Below are 16,069 nucleotides of genomic sequence, written 5' to 3'. Positions count from 1 at the left end.
GTATTGGGATTTTAGTTCCAACGGTGTCTCCACTAACATGGCTAGATGAAGATGGGGCTTCAATGACCATAATTTGAGAAGGGATGGGTCGAGATGGATGTTGAGAATGAGGTTGAGGTTGAGAAGGGATAGCTCGAGATTGATGTTGACTAGGATGTGGTTGAGAAGGGATAGGTCGAGATTGAGGTTGACTAGGATGAGGTTGAGAAGGGATAGCTCGAGATTGAGGTTGACTAGGATGAGGTTGAGAAAGGATAGGTCGAGATTGAGGTTGATTAGGTAGAGGTTGAGAAGGTTGAGTGTGAGATTAGGTGGGTTTAGGCCGTGATCGAGATTGAGGTTGATTGGGTTGGGGTTGAGTTGGTAAAGGGTGAGATTGGGTGGAATAAGGACGAGAATGAGAATGATGGGATTGGGATATAGATCTAGACGGTGGTTGAGGTGGAGTAGGTTGTGGTCGGAGTTGAGTGATTTGAGGCCTACTTGGATATGGAATAGGTTGAGTGTGAGAAGGTTGAGTGTGAGATTAAGGTTGAATAAGATATGGAATAGGTTGAGTGTGAGAAGGTTGAGTGTGAGATTGAGGTTGAATAAGATATGGAATAGGTTGAAGTGGAGTGGGTTGGGGTTGAATAAGATATGAAATAGGTTGGGATTGATTGGGTTGGGGTTGAGTGAATTGAGGTTGTGTGACTTCATGTTGAGTTGATATATTCTTCTTCTTGGACTTTTTTGGCGGCATAGTTTGAGACAATTCAAAGGAATGCAAAACCTGAAAAGTTAAGAGTGCAACACTGTTAGGATAGAAACTCTTTAATTATACTCATCATACTTCAATTATATTTCTGTCCTTAGAATTTTTTCTCTTCCAATATAAATTACTATATAGTATATATCATTATTTTCTTTGGTAAAACTAGATAGCATAGCAGAATTTCAACAGGTGAATGGTATCACCTATGGCGTGCTGGGTTGAGAAACAGGGCCTCCAATTGAAAAATTCAAGCCAACTGATCCAGTTGTAGTGCTAGCTGATGAAGGTATTCTGGATGGAACAGATTCTCCACTGGATACTGCAGTAAGTTCCGGCTGCAACTCAATGATTAAAAAACACAAACATTAGATTTCCAAATAACAGGCATGTGTACTTCAATTCCATACCAAGGGGTTATCTTATTCGTTGATCCAATTATCCCAATATTATACCAAGGGGTTATCTGATTGTGCACTAACCAGTAAGACAACAAAAAATGTGACTCTTGGCTTAAACTAACCTCTTCACCATCAACTTCATCATCTTGTAGGTGATCAATTGGGTCATCTTCAATTGTTGCATTAAATTGTGACTCTTGCACTTGAAAAGCAACCTCTAATGTATGTCTATCATCAACAACCCCTCTTGGCTTTATCTTTATAGCTACCAACCAATCAACCTTATCTCTTTGGTGCCTCGGATAAGGTGAATAATAAACTTGAGTTGCAGCTTTTGGGAAAATAAAAGGATCAAATTTACTATATTTTCTCCCCTTATGAACTTCTACAATCTTATATTGACGATGTATTCGCATCCCATGTCTTGAAGGGTCAATCCAATCACAGTAAAGTAAAACCAACTTTTTTGTTATCTGACTTGGCCATTCAAATTCTAGAATCTCTGTAATAACGCCATAATAGTCATTTGAGGCTTCGTCTTGTCCTATTCCACTAACACACACCCCGCTGTTATATGTTGTTTTTCCTTCACCCCAATTAGTTGTGTGGAATTTGTATCCATTTGAAAAATAAATAGGCCAAGATTTCGCTAGTCTCAAAGGCCCCCTTGCCAAATCATACAAGTCAGAATTTTCTCTCCTAAGTTTGTGATTCATCGTTACCTAGTCAAATAAATCAATTCATACATCTTAGTTTAGAAGAAAATTCTACATCTTTGTCCTAGAATTGAACACTTTAAAAAATATGCTTACGTATTCTTGAAACCACCGCGGAAAGTCAGCTTCTAGTTGTTTATCAATAATATCGTCATTGAGATCCCCGTACATGCTTTTCAAACTTTGGACATACATACTACATAAGATATTGTTAAGAGTTAGTGCCATTATTAGTTGAATAAATATAGATATATTTATTGCTCAATACTTACTCAATAATGGGCTTAACCTCTTTGCAATTTAAGAGAACGTGTAGTTGGGCAGCTGCCATTTCTCTATCCTCGAGCCATCTTTCACAGTATTTTCCTGCTGTTTGGCAATTTAAATGTTCAAAGATAGACAAAGTTGGTTGAATATGGTCTTGATGAATCCCCTTGTTTTCCTCATGAGATAGAAAATAATGGGAACTGAAATAGGATGTCTCTTGCACCAAATATGCTTCACAAATACACCCTTCCACATTTCTTTTGTTTTTGACTGTTTTTTTAATTTTGTTTAAAAATCTTTCAAACGGATACATCCAACGATATTGAACCGGTCCTCCAATCTTAGCTTCATCAGCTAAATGAATTGGCAAGTGCTCCATAGAGTCAAACAATGCAGGTGGAAATATACGCTCCATCTTACATAATATCAATGGAATGTTTTTTTCCATTTGTAATAAGTGATCTTCTCTTAACACGGTTGAACACAAGTCTCTAAAAAATTGACTAAGCTCAGTTAAGGTCTTCCATATTGGCTCGGGGAGAGCACTAAAAGCTATGGGAAGTAAACATTCCATAAAAATATGGCAATCATGGCTTTTCATACCAAAGAGCTTTTTTTGCTTTGAATCTACACATCTACTCAAATTGGAAGCATAACCGTCAGGCATCTTCAATCCTTTCACCCATTCGCACACATCAATTTTTTGTTCATTCGTCAAACAATATTTGGCTTTGGGTTTCATATAGTTCCCATTAGGCTTTTTTTTCAACAACAACTCTTTTCTATGACAATATTTTTCCAAGTCCAACCTTGCATTTTCGTTGTCCTTAGTTTTCTCTTTGTTGTCCATAACAGTATGAAAAACATTTTCAAATACATTCTTCTCTATATGCATAACATCAAGATTGTGCCTCAATAAGTTGTGTCTCCAATAAGGCAAATCCCAAAATATGCTTCTTTTGGTCCAATTGTGTGAAATTCCACGGCCAGCGACAATGCAATTTCGCGTGTTAGTTACCTTAGGAAGACCACAAACCTTTTTCCACACTTGTTCGCCACTTAACCTTGGAGGAGGCACCCTTGTCTCAATTCTATTTTTGTAAAACGCAACCTTATTTCTTCTAAAAGCGTGATCATGAGGTAAAAATCGACGGTGGCAATCAAACCAAGATCTCTTTCTTCCTTATTTTAATGAGAAAGCTTTTAAACTTCCCTTGCATACTGGACTAGCAAATATCCCTGCAGTACTCCATCCTGACAACATCCCATAGGCAGGAAAATCATTTATTGTCCACAATAGTGCAGCTCTCAATCGAAAATTTTGCTTTTTTGATGAATCATATGTTACTACACCATCACTCCACAATTGTTGCAATTCGTCTATCAACGGTTGCAAATACACATCAATTTTACCTTTTGGATTGTCTGGACCTGTAATGATCAAGGTCAAGTACATATAAGGCATCATCATGCATAGCTCAGGAGGTAGGTTATATGGTGTGACAATTACTGGCCAACAAGAATATGGTTTTGCAGATTGGCTAAAAGGGGTGAAGCCATCAGCACATAGACTAAGTTTAACATTTCGAGGTTCAGAAGCAAATGCAGGATATACTTGGTCAAAGTGTTTCCAAGCTTCCCCATCTGAAGGATGACATAACACACCTTCTTCCCTACGATTTTCATAGTGCCACCTCATATGCTTTGCAGATCTTTCCGAAGCATACAATCTTTGAAGGCGGGGGATTAAAGGCAAGTAATGCAATCTCTTGCGAGGAACATCTTTAGAGTTTCGCTTACGCTTACGCAAAATACATGTTTTGTATCGAGGCTCATTGCAAAACTTGCACTCCTTCAAATTTATGTCCTCTTTGTAATACATCATACACCCACCAATGCAACAATCTATCTTTATCCTTGATAAACCAAGTCCAGCCACAAGTTTTTTTGTTTCCCTAAAGTTAGAGGGAATTACATTCTCTGGGTGGCTTGATTCCTTCATAAACTTCACCATATCATCGAAACATGCTTGTGACATGTTGTGTTTAGATTTTAAAAATTCAACATCTTAATAGAAGCAGATAACTCTGTTGTGTTTTTACATCCCGGCCACAATGGTTGCTGAGTTGAATTCAACATGTCATAAAAATTTTTTGCTTCCATGTTTGGAGGTTCCTCTTCATCTTGTGCAAAATGTTGCTCGCGATTAAAACCGGCAACATCAAACACCATGTCTTGGTATCTATGAACATGTTCATAACTCCACTGTTGACTTCTACTACAAGGTGCAACCATATCTATATCATCATTGTCACTATCATTTATGTGAGGGATTATCTCTCCATGGCATGTCCAATTCCAATATTCCGGTGTAAACCCATGTTGGTGAATATGAGTGTTTGCTTCATCCGGGGTGAGGTGGTCCTCATTTTTGCATTTCTTACATGGACATCTTATTACACCATCCTTCAAATACTCTCTTTGTTGACAAGCAAAGGTTATAAACTCTTCAACTCCTTTTAAAAATTCATATGTATATCCGCTCCGACCAGGGAGAAGCCTATTATACATCCATGTTCGATGTCGAGGAATTTCCATTTCCTTTGCAGCTCCTATATAAGTTACAACCAACATATATATCTCATTCTCAATACATAATGATATTTTCTAGAATAGTTAATCTATGTTTAAACATGTTGTGAAACAAGATGATTTAATATTAAAGCATCTATACAAATAACTTTCATACTTCATTTACAGTATAGAAACAAAATGACTATCATAAAGCCATCGCCAAAATAATATCTTCAACTTGACTTCTAAATAATATCTAAATAGCATTATATAGAAACTAAGTTCTATACTTGAATTCACAGTGAAATAAACAATCATTCATAGGGTTTATATTAAGCCTAAGAAGTTTTGAAATAACATATTCAATAAGGCAGGTAATAGATATGAAATCAAATTTCTGTCATGTAGAATTGACTAACTTAAGCTGGCTTAATACGTTCCCTTCAAATAAACAAAAAAACTTTAACCCAATTAAGTTTTGCTAATATTGGTGTGAGGGGAACAAATCAAAATGAAAACAGAGAGATAATGTCATGACAAAATGATTATAACAAAATAAACTCCAACTACATTCAACATTAAGCAAAACAAAATCTTTAGTCATGAGAAAAGAAACAACAAAATGTATCTTAGAACAAACAGTAACAAAAAAATAATATGTACCAGAATCTACTTGATCTTCTTCTTTGGCCTCAATTGATTGCTGTGTCCACACTTCTTCTTGCGGCAGTTAACAGCCCTGGGATGTAGACGTGCATAGCATCTAGATGACAAAATCAAAATTAGGTCAATGAAAAGAATGTAAATCACTGAGCTAACTATGAAATGAACCCTAAGTAATTAACCATTAACTATTAATTATTTTAACTATTAATGAAGCACTACAAGGCTGATGAGATTAAGTTCATATAAAGGTGAAAACTAAACATACAAATGTTTACTGAAGATCCTACACATATAGCAGAACAACCCAATATTTTTACTGAGAATTACCTGTTGAAATCATAAACCTCTATCATACATTCTCCAACGAAACACAGAATTTGCAACACTGCAAATGCAGATTCAGTTCTTGATAACTACACATTACACAATCCTTTATTAAATGACCATAATAACAACAAAATTGAAGATAAATTATTCTGTCTTTTCACAGTAACATCCAATCCAAAGGTCGAAATTTACCTATTATAAACTAAATTTGACGGAATCACACTCAAAGGTCGAAATTTACCTATTATAAACTAAGTATAAGGAAATAGTTATGGATTCTTATTTCACAAAAATGCATATTAAACACTGCTTATTGTTACAGTAGTGTAAAATGGGACTCTATAAACCTCGAACACCCTTCAACACTTGAAACTAAAATTTGATTTTTCTTTGAATTGGAATTGATTTCTCTTAAAGTTGAAATCGTTCTAGAAATCGAAATTGATTTCTCTCGGGTGAAATCCATCTGTTCATGTTTTGAAGTCAAGAATCAAAATCAATTTCTCTTAGGGTATGTTTGGATTGATGGAATAGGATGGAATGGAGCGGAATGAAATGGAATAAGTTTATGTTCCATCGTTTGGATCGGTTAAAAACAGAAAAAATGGAGTGGTATCGGATGAAATGCATTTATAAATCTTTTATTTTGGACAACCTTTTATATTTGTATGCACTCAAACATCTTTTATTTAATCCTATTATATTCTTTATGAAGGTTCATGAAAATCAGGCCTTTAGTTTCATCAAATGTTTTGTACTTATTGCTTTTTGTTTAAATACAGCCTTGGCAACATCATTAGCATTTGATTTCATTTGTGATTTAGAAAAGAAAATGGTTTAAGGATCATTGAACATTGGATTGTAAGGGACTTAAATGGACCTGAGCATATTAGAAGCATTGATGCATTTCAAGCTTCTATCCCATAGAAGTTATTATTTTGGGCACCATTTAAGAAGCCACTAGAAAATATAACATCTTTGAAAAAGAAAACAAGTTATATATTTAGGAACACACATGCAGAGATACGTGGTATCAATTTTTATGGCTTTTGCATTTTCGGGTAATGAAAATAACACTTAATTTTTGGGTAAAATTTCTTTAGGAACTAAGAATTCATCAATATATTGTCTTCCTTCAATAATGTTCTTACTTTCGATTTATTAATTTATTCTATTGCACACAGGTTATGTTGAATAAGCTGTTAGAGCAACCTGTAGCAAAGCTTCAAGATCTGTGGATTATTAAATTTGCAAATTATACATGCTTTATGGTTTGTCTATTTATCATCCATTCTGTATGTATTTTAATGTTGAACTTACAACTATTATAATTTATTTTCTGTCCATTTGTATATAGATTGAGATCCAAAGCCTTTCTTGTACATATAAATGTTGAACTTACTCCATATTCAGGTTTATCTAAATAAAATCCAATGTGGTGTAGATGTTGAAGAAAATATGACTAACTCAAAGTTTTCACAAGGCAAAAATAATCATATAAAGCATTACAAGTTAATAGACTTCTCTCATTTTAATATTTAACTTGCTATTATTGTTCTATGTTTATTGAGTGTGCAACTAAGCATCAAAAAGCTGTTAAGAGGACTCCTAAGGGATATGTTCAAATTATTAAAAAGCCTGATCGTGTTCTAATTTTGTTCATTATGCTATCAAGCATAATTAAAAGAGTTATCCTATAATCAATTTTTCTATTGAAGTTATTTTTGTTTATTGGAGATTAGATTTTTTTTTTTTATGGATTTAAACATGTTAGATTTACTTGTTTTTTGATTTTAATGTTATAGGATGTGAAATTGGGCTCCCTATTAAGAAAATAGGAAGTGAGTTCTACTGCACTAGAAATTATACCGAAATATATTTTTAAGAGGAATGTCCTCTAAACTATGTAAAATCTGCATAAAAGTAATTTATAAATTAAACAGATATTTTATCTAAAATTGAATAGTAATAAAAGAAAGCAAAATAAATGTAAAAATAGAATAAAAATAATAAGTGATAGATGTTTGAGTTTACGGTAAATGGTATAAATGTAATATTAATAGTGAAAGTTTGAGGAAATAAAAAAATCAAATAGATCATTAACAGTTACTTTAAATTTTGAAACACTTCTTTGTAACGACATTTACTGTGTTATTTGTATTTTGTTCATGTGAGAAAATAGATTGTGGAAGATAAACTCCAACATGCTTCAAAGATTGTCCTTGACTTTTATTAACAGTCATTGGAAATGGAGTGACCAAAGGGAATTGTCTCCGTTGATATATAAAAGGAATTTTTGGATTAGAAGATGTCAATGACAACCTAGGTATATACACGTTATTACCAATATGAATGTCTTCCCAATAGAATCCTTCCTTCAAGCACATATTTTCTCATTTTTGTGATGATTAGTCGAGTTCCATTGCATAACCAGAAGATTGATCTATATTTCTCAATAACATTAAGTACTCCAACTTTGAGTTTCAACTCGTGATTTGGAAGGCCAGATGCATTAATCGTGTTTAAAAATTCAGGTGTGTTTACATTATTAGGCACATCTATATCTGTATTTGCCGAGTATGGAGTGTAAAAATTAGATATGTTTTTAATTCAGTGGGAATCAATGACAATAGGTAGTGATTAATCTTATCAACAATATCTTTTTTGGGGGCAAGTATAAATCTGTCTCGAAAAAAAGTTGGATCATTCATGTGTTTACTGTGGAAATTGGTAAACAACCGCTGGTCCTTCCAAAGCCTTGAAACTAAGGGTTACTTGCAAGATCGACCAGTTGATCTTAAGACCACGTGCGAAAGTTCTTTGGGATTGTATCTGTCTCGTCGAAGTGTTTGCCTAATAAACGATTTTCTAAGGCTGGTAACAAATACAATGTTTTTCCACGCTAACTGTTAGATTCGACCGACAGGTGACTCGTGACCGACGGGACGAACTTAGACTTAGATTTTTTGTGATATTATGATTATTCCGACCCTGACCTTCTGGGGTGACTCGTGACCACCAAATAGCGTCGACTCAAGGGTGATTCTCTGATGATAACAACCAGTTTCAGTTTACTTGGTTGAAACGATGATCAAGAGACAAAATAAATACTGGTTAAAGAACACGATAAACTTTTAAGCATGTGTATACAAACGTTTGTTATGCATTGTAAATAAAATTTACAGGTACAAATGTGTGCTAAAGACAAAAAAGTGGTAATCACAACATATGAAGGCTATCATAACCATACTTTACCACCAGAAGCCATGGAAATGTCACAAACAACTGCTGCTTCTGCAAAAATGCTTCTTTTAGAATCAACTTCAAGCAAAGATGAAACAAAAAATGCAACTATTCGTGGTTCTACAAGTCTTGCAACAATCTCATCTTCTGCACCATTTCGGTCTATAACACTTGACTTTACGCAAACTCCAAATCCTCTACAACTCCAAATGCCTCAAAAATAGTTACAAGTTCCTTTGCCTCAACAAATAACTTATCCTATTCTACAAAATAACATTCAATATATAACTTATCCTAAATTGAGATTAAAGAGTATTTTTCAATCAATCTTGAAATTAAAGATCAAGTTATAATAAACACAAACACAAGGAAAAATCATTAAGATCAATGAATAATGAGAGAACAATTAGATTCATTTAATCTTAATAAAATAAATTTAACTACCCATTTTTATGGCATCAATTAGAAAACAAGATACGTTTTTTGCATCGTACTCTATTTTTTCCTTGATTATATGCAAGTTTGCTGCAGATTTGTGACAATTAAAAAGCTTGAATTATTAAAAAGCCTGATTTTTTTTTTAAGCAAGTTCCATTAGAATAGTACGAAAGTTCTAGGAACTCATATACAAAGAGGCGAACAAAATCCAAAAAAGAAAATTACACACTAAATAGAACCTAACTTAAGTAAAACAACGGGTATTTGTTATACTTGTAGAACAAACATAATTAAAAAATTTATTTTATAATCAATTTTTCTATTAGAGATTTGATTTTTGTTTTACGGATTTAAACGGGTTAAATTTATTTGTTTTTTGATTTTATGTTATAGGATGTGAAATTGAGTTCCATATTAAGAAAGTCGGAATTGTGTTCAACTGTACTAGAAGTTATACCAAAAAAGATTTTTAAGAGGAATGTCCTCTATAAACTTCTATTTGATGACATTGCAAATAATTTATTTTCCAATTTTTTTCTGATATGACGTGGTTAGATGATATAGTGGTGAATAATTGGGAACTATTACCATATAAATGAGACTAAATACGTTGTACATCTGCTATGATTTTATTAAAAAAGATTTCAGTTTAGAGAACAATTTCAGGTTGTTGGCAAATATGGCAATATTTAAAAAGTGATATCAAATTTAAGGGACAATTGATAGTTGTTGCCAGATATGACAATATTTGAAAATCGTCTCATTCTATTTTTGACACAGCGAGAGCACTCACTTAGGTTTAATAATAAATCGAAATCAATAAACACGAGAGTGTGATATGAAGGTTTTTAAACTAATGATTTCTACAGAAAGATATTTAAAATTACGAATCGCGCTGATAGTTTACTAGACTGTGCACTTGAGGTCATAATCATAGACATACCCATTTTGTCGCGATCACCTGGCCCCTTCCCAACTTCATCCAAACGCCTTTGCTTTTATGCAGGTGTTTTAGTGTTTGAATTTGAGAACAAAAGAGATTGAGGGGATGTTGTCGTGGGTTTAATGTATAAACCCTAATTCACATATGAATCTTCGAAAAAACCCACATGTTAAAAACCGTGGGTGTATTCGGGGATACATCTCCGAAACACCATGATCTTAACAAAAAGTGTTTCGAAGATGCATCTCCGAAAACGCCCCTAAAAAATTAGAATGTGATGCATTCGAATATGTATCTCCGAATTCAAGGAGAAAAATTTGAGATTTCTCCAAAGACCCCTAAAAAGGTTAAAGGGTGTATAAAGAAATTCCCGTGTTTCTAATAAAAAAAATATTCATAAAAAAAATTAAACAAACAAAAAATGTTTAATATTAATTATTTAATAAAAAATGTTGGCTTTTTAGTTGACCAAAGAAAAATAGATTAATTAATTTATATTTTAAATTACCATATTAAAACATTATTCTTTTACTTTATATGAGTCAACATTTGACTAATCTTTGACTAGTCACCGTTACTAATATTTTACCAGTGCTTTCCTATTCTAAATGAAGACTATGCTTTTCCTGGCTGATATTTTCTCCTGTATATTCAAATGAGAGATAAACAAACACATTGTTTTTTTATAATCTTCTCACTCTCAAGCGTAAAACTCCCCCGTTTTATACCCTAATAAATTTCATACTTTGAAACCTCTCTCTCTCTCCCTCTCCTTGTTCCTATCTCCTTAGCCTATTGTTCCCAAATCTTTCACCGAAGACATGAATAATCCTATGTTGAAACATACTTTGACAAACTATAACATGGATTCTTCTTCACTTTCACACACTGTCACCCCTTTCCAAGTCAACCTTACTGCCTCCCAAAATAATCATCAAACATTAACCGAGATTGATTACTTTAAGAATTACAACGACAATGATCGCAATAAGGTTGATGTCTCTCTCATGGTTGTCAAGATCTCGATCTAGATCTTAAAATCTTAAGATTTTACGATCTCACTCACCCTCAACGATCCCGATCTTAAGTAGAATCGCGTGTTGAAGTCAAATTGTAAAAAAAATGTCCCTAATGTCTAGTAATTGGCCAAATATGTCCCTAATGTCTAACAAATTGTCCATGTGGTAGTAATAACATATAAAATCTCAACATACATGTCTAAAGAATTTGAAAAAGAGTCATTTTATCACTAATACACTTGTCTAGTAACATATATCATGCAATTTTATGTTTTACGATCTTGTTACTCTCTTTCGATCTTACAAATATAATTAGGTAGGATCTTCCGATCTTAGCTACGATTTATATTCTACGATCTTGCCATTCTCTCCCGATCTTATGTAAGATCTCGATCTTGACAACCTACTCTCTCTATCTGCCTCTGCCACTGCTGTCTCTGTCCTTGGCATTGATCATACCAACATGCCGTCTTTGTTTTATAAGATTTTGAAAACGTTTCTCTTCTCTGTACAAACAACAACATGGATTCTTCTACACTTTCAAACAACGTCACCAACCCTCTCCTAGTTAACCTTACTCCCTCACAACAAATTAATCAAACGTTAACCGAACTCGATTTCTTTAAGAATTGCTGCAACAATGATAAGGTTGTCTCTCCATCTGCCTCTGTCGTCTCTCTCCTTGACATTAAACATACCAACACCGCCATCTTTTTTCAATTTCAAACTCAGAGTGAGTCATTCATTATTCATAACCCAATAGTCCATTATTTGGTTTTTGTTTATGTATTAAATTGTTCGAAGCTTTTTGATTTATAGTCTCAATTATTTTATGTTAATTTGAGTGCTTGTTATTGTTTTTTTTAGACTGGCACTGATCTACGTCTCGGTCTGAATGTTCTTGCTACCAATGATGCTAGTGAACAGGATGATGCGGATCTATCATCTAAATCCGATGATGAAAACGCTAAGAATGAGGTAAATTTTATGGTTACATTCATACATAGTTTAATTTAATGAACTTGGTTGATGTTTTTTCTTTTATTTTGGTCAAGAATTTAAATTGTTGTTGTGGTCATCCTGTGATTCATTATATTGTGAAATTTAAAACGTTTTCGATACAATTGTTGTTTTGATGCTGTTTGCGTATACATTGAGGGTGCAATTGTGGTTTACGACCACAATTTAGAGACACAATTGAGTGTTTTCATGCAATGGTGTTTGAATTCTATGAACTGTTTTCTAGATGGCTGTTCTTCGAGGCAAACTTGCTCGAATGAAAATGGAGAATCGTCGATTGAGTTTTTTGCTTGATCAGCTTCAAACTGATTATGATACCTTGCAAATGCGTTTTGTGAAAGTGAAGCAGGACAAGAAGGCCAAGCAAGTCGAAGGACAAGAAAGGTTTGTTGGAAAATCTGAAAAGAAAAGGAGAATTGAGAGTGGTGGAGCATTGGTTCCAAGAGATTTTTTGGAGCATGAATTGGCTACTAATAATGACACTGAGATGGATCCTAAACCCTCTTGGAGAACAAAAAGTTCTGATCAATTGAAATCCCCACAGGAGAACCACATTGAAGTTGCATCCAAGGAGTTAGTCCTAACTAAGAATGGGAATATTAGTGATGAAAAAAAGAATGACTATGGTAAAGGGACTACAAGAGAGGATAATCATGTTGGTCATGCTGAGAGATTTCAAAAGCCGAGTCCTCTAAACTATGCTCCAAACTTCATTAATGATGATTCAATTGATGTTGTTGCGATCTTGACGAGAGCGAGAGTTTCTATTAGAACCAGATCAGATGGAATCATGGTAAATATGTCAAAAATGTATCACATTGTTATATATTGCAAATTGCAACACTTTTTAATCTATACAATTTTGTAACGAGAAATTATTGTTATTTATTAGGTTTTTGATGGATGCAAGTGGAGAAAGTATGGACAGAAAATAGTGAAAGGAGACCCGAGTCCTCGTGCTTATTATAGGTGCAGCATGGTTAGGGGTTGCTCAGTTAGAAAACAGGTAGGCTTTCTCCTTTAAGATTCAAACATAATTAATGCATCGGAAACTCAATTCCATAGCAGTCGCATAGACATTAAAATTTCTGATTGTTGCCTAAATTGTTAGATAGTATTTATTAAAATTTTGTATTTAGTCATTAACTTCACATGTAATTGTTAGATAGTATTTATTAAAATTTTGTATTTAGTCATTAACTTCACATGTAATTGTTAGATAGTATTTATTAAAATTTTGTATTAAGACTACATACACAATTAATAACATCAATTATTGACATGACATGCATTTCACTAGGTTGAATATGACTAATAGTAATATTAACTGGATATGTGTTTCATCTTTCAAGGATATTGCTTCCATGCTCGAATGTAGTAGCTAGTTAGGTTGATTATTAAAATCTTTATAAACTAGCAACGAAAGTTAATAAAATTTTCATATAAAGTTGACTCATATCTCGTAAGATCGTGAGTTCAAATGTCAGTATAAGAAACTTATTGGTGGATAAATTTTTAAGAATGTGTATACAAAAGTTTGTTATGCATTGTAAATAAATTTTTTATATAGAGTTCAAAATTTACAGGTACAAAAGTGTGCTAAAGACAAAAAAGTGGTAATCACAACATATGAAGGCTATCATAACCATACTTTACCTCCAGCAGCAATGGAAATGGCACAAATAACTGCAGCAGCGGCAAGAATGCTTCTTTTAGAATCAACTTCAAGCAAAGATGAAACAACAAATCTAACTATTCCTGGTTCTACAAGTCTCGCAACTATCTCAACTTCTGCTCCGTTTCGGTCTATAACACTTGACTATACGCAAACTCCAAATCTTCTGCAACTCCAAATGCCTCAAAATTAGTCTCAAGTTCCTTTATCTCAACAAATAACTTATCCTATTGTTTATTTTGGAAATTGGTGAACTTCAATGGTCTCTTTTTAAAGATTACTTGCGAGATCGACCAGTGAATCTCTGAACATCACTTGTATTTTCAAAGAGTTTTTTGCTAGGTTTTAAGTGTTTTCTTTGTAAAACAAGATGTTCGACACGACGTCAAACCTTCATGAAATTTGAAATTAAAATCAGTGGCAATATTTACACAAAAACATGTAAGGAAAATAAACAAGTTTGAATGTAAAAGACAAGATATTAAAATTTGCAGAAAAAGTAAGTGATTCTAACATCCATGGCCCTTATTTAACTCATTTCGCTAGTCGTTTGAGTACTCTGAGTGTTTAGCGTGTAGGCGTTAGTAAAATTGTGAACCCCTTAAACAATGTAGAAAGTTCTTTACTTATAGTGCATAAAATTAACTACTTTGTGGAGGTTTCTCGACCCACTTAGGACTCCGCGTTTGCTTCTTCTAACTTCCCTTCATAAGGCCCCACATTCTCCATTCATATGCTATTTCCCTCCAAAACTTCCCACTTCACGTGGTATGACTGATTCATTTGAACTTGTGGACTTTTGCTTGCTTCTTAGGACTTTGGCGCTTCTGGGTTTAACAAACTGTTTTGGTACTTTTGTCTCCCAATCGACCAGGTGTGGTTCGACCCAAAAAACTTCTTCAGCTTCTATCCACTTTTGGCTGGATTTTAGTCTTGGCCTAAATTCCCAGCCAACAAATTTCCCCCTAAAGTGTCCTTTTCGACTAGAAGAAGAAACAGGCATTTTTCAGTTACCTTTCTCAGAGCATGTTGACGTCATTTTCATGATCACTTTCTTTTCAAACGTCAAGTCAGTACACATGCAGCCACTGTAACACCCTTCTAAACCCCATGACAATTAATAAAATAATCAAAGTAAAACATAAAAAAAAGGTGCCACAATTAAATAAAACAAATAAACCAATTATAGTCTTATGTCATGCTTTAATAAGAACGTTCACCAAACAACATAATCATGTTTATCACAGCAGAATAATAAAACATCTTCCAAAATAATTCCAAAGGAAGATAATCCAAATCAAACAAAATAGAGTGTAACAAAATTAAACTCTAAATCTATCGTTCCCAGTGTTACAAGACCAGAGCATGACCGATACGACCCAACGACTGGATTAACTCTACGAGCTATCCTTACCAAAGTAAATAAGTCGTTACTCTTCAATTTGAAAATGTCAACATGCAAGGGTGAGTCTCATTCACAATTAATAAATATGATGCATTCATAAGCAACAAAATATCATAATATATCATTCACCCAATTTGCAATATATTCAGATTTTCAATTGTCATGCATCAACCACAACAAATACATCACCCAACATAACACTGAAATCCATTAAATCATGTTATGACAAAAATACATATGAATCAACTGACACTATGCATGTGGTACCACTTAGCCGTGGAATTAATCCACCTGACCGATCTAAACATCACCAAGATACGGCCCTACCGGCACAAATTCCACACAATGGGAATTATACCCACTACTGATCCAAATATCACCGGGATTCAGTTATTAAAACGATTTATGAATGAATGCATTCATATGACATACTTACACATCACTGATCCGATGAAATACATCGGCTCACCATAACTCACCATTATCATCACCAACAAGTGTACACATATCTCCGCATCTTTCAATCATTCACACATTTATCACGACAATCATAGCAATAATTACATTTCTTCCGTTACCATACCAATACATTGTCATATTCACAAAACCACATATGCACAATGA

The 16,069-nt window shown here is 33.8% G+C and overlaps 2 protein-coding genes across 2 annotated transcripts; one reads left to right on the top strand and one right to left on the bottom strand.

Annotated features, from left to right (window-relative positions):
* Positions 1 to 526: 526 nt before the first annotated feature.
* Positions 527 to 3,656, bottom strand: LOC131633141 (uncharacterized). The gene is made up of 5 exons (XM_058903860.1): positions 2,141 to 3,656; positions 1,965 to 2,064; positions 1,275 to 1,874; positions 982 to 1,089; positions 527 to 772 (listed from the first exon to the last, which is right to left on the bottom strand). Exons 1-5 carry the CDS (start codon positions 3,028 to 3,030, stop codon positions 527 to 529), a joined length of 1,944 nt encoding a protein of 647 aa, XP_058759843.1. The 5' UTR covers positions 3,031 to 3,656.
* A 7,533-nt stretch (positions 3,657 to 11,189) lies between these two features.
* LOC131633140 (probable WRKY transcription factor 31) lies at positions 11,190 to 14,233 on the top strand. The gene is made up of 5 exons (XM_058903859.1): positions 11,190 to 11,318; positions 12,213 to 12,323; positions 12,592 to 13,158; positions 13,258 to 13,371; positions 13,952 to 14,233. The coding sequence occupies exons 1-5, from the start codon at positions 11,190 to 11,192 to the stop codon at positions 14,231 to 14,233; spliced, it is 1,203 nt and encodes a 400-aa protein (XP_058759842.1).
* Positions 14,234 to 16,069: the final 1,836 nt, after the last annotated feature.

The sequence above is a fragment of the Vicia villosa genome, unplaced genomic scaffold (genome assembly GCF_029867415.1).
Source record: "Vicia villosa cultivar HV-30 ecotype Madison, WI unplaced genomic scaffold, Vvil1.0 ctg.001080F_1_1_3, whole genome shotgun sequence".
Lineage (NCBI taxonomy): Eukaryota > Viridiplantae > Streptophyta > Magnoliopsida > Fabales > Fabaceae > Vicia > Vicia villosa.
The sequence above is the reverse complement of the archived record's forward strand: the minus strand, read 5'-3'. Positions and strand labels throughout refer to the sequence as shown.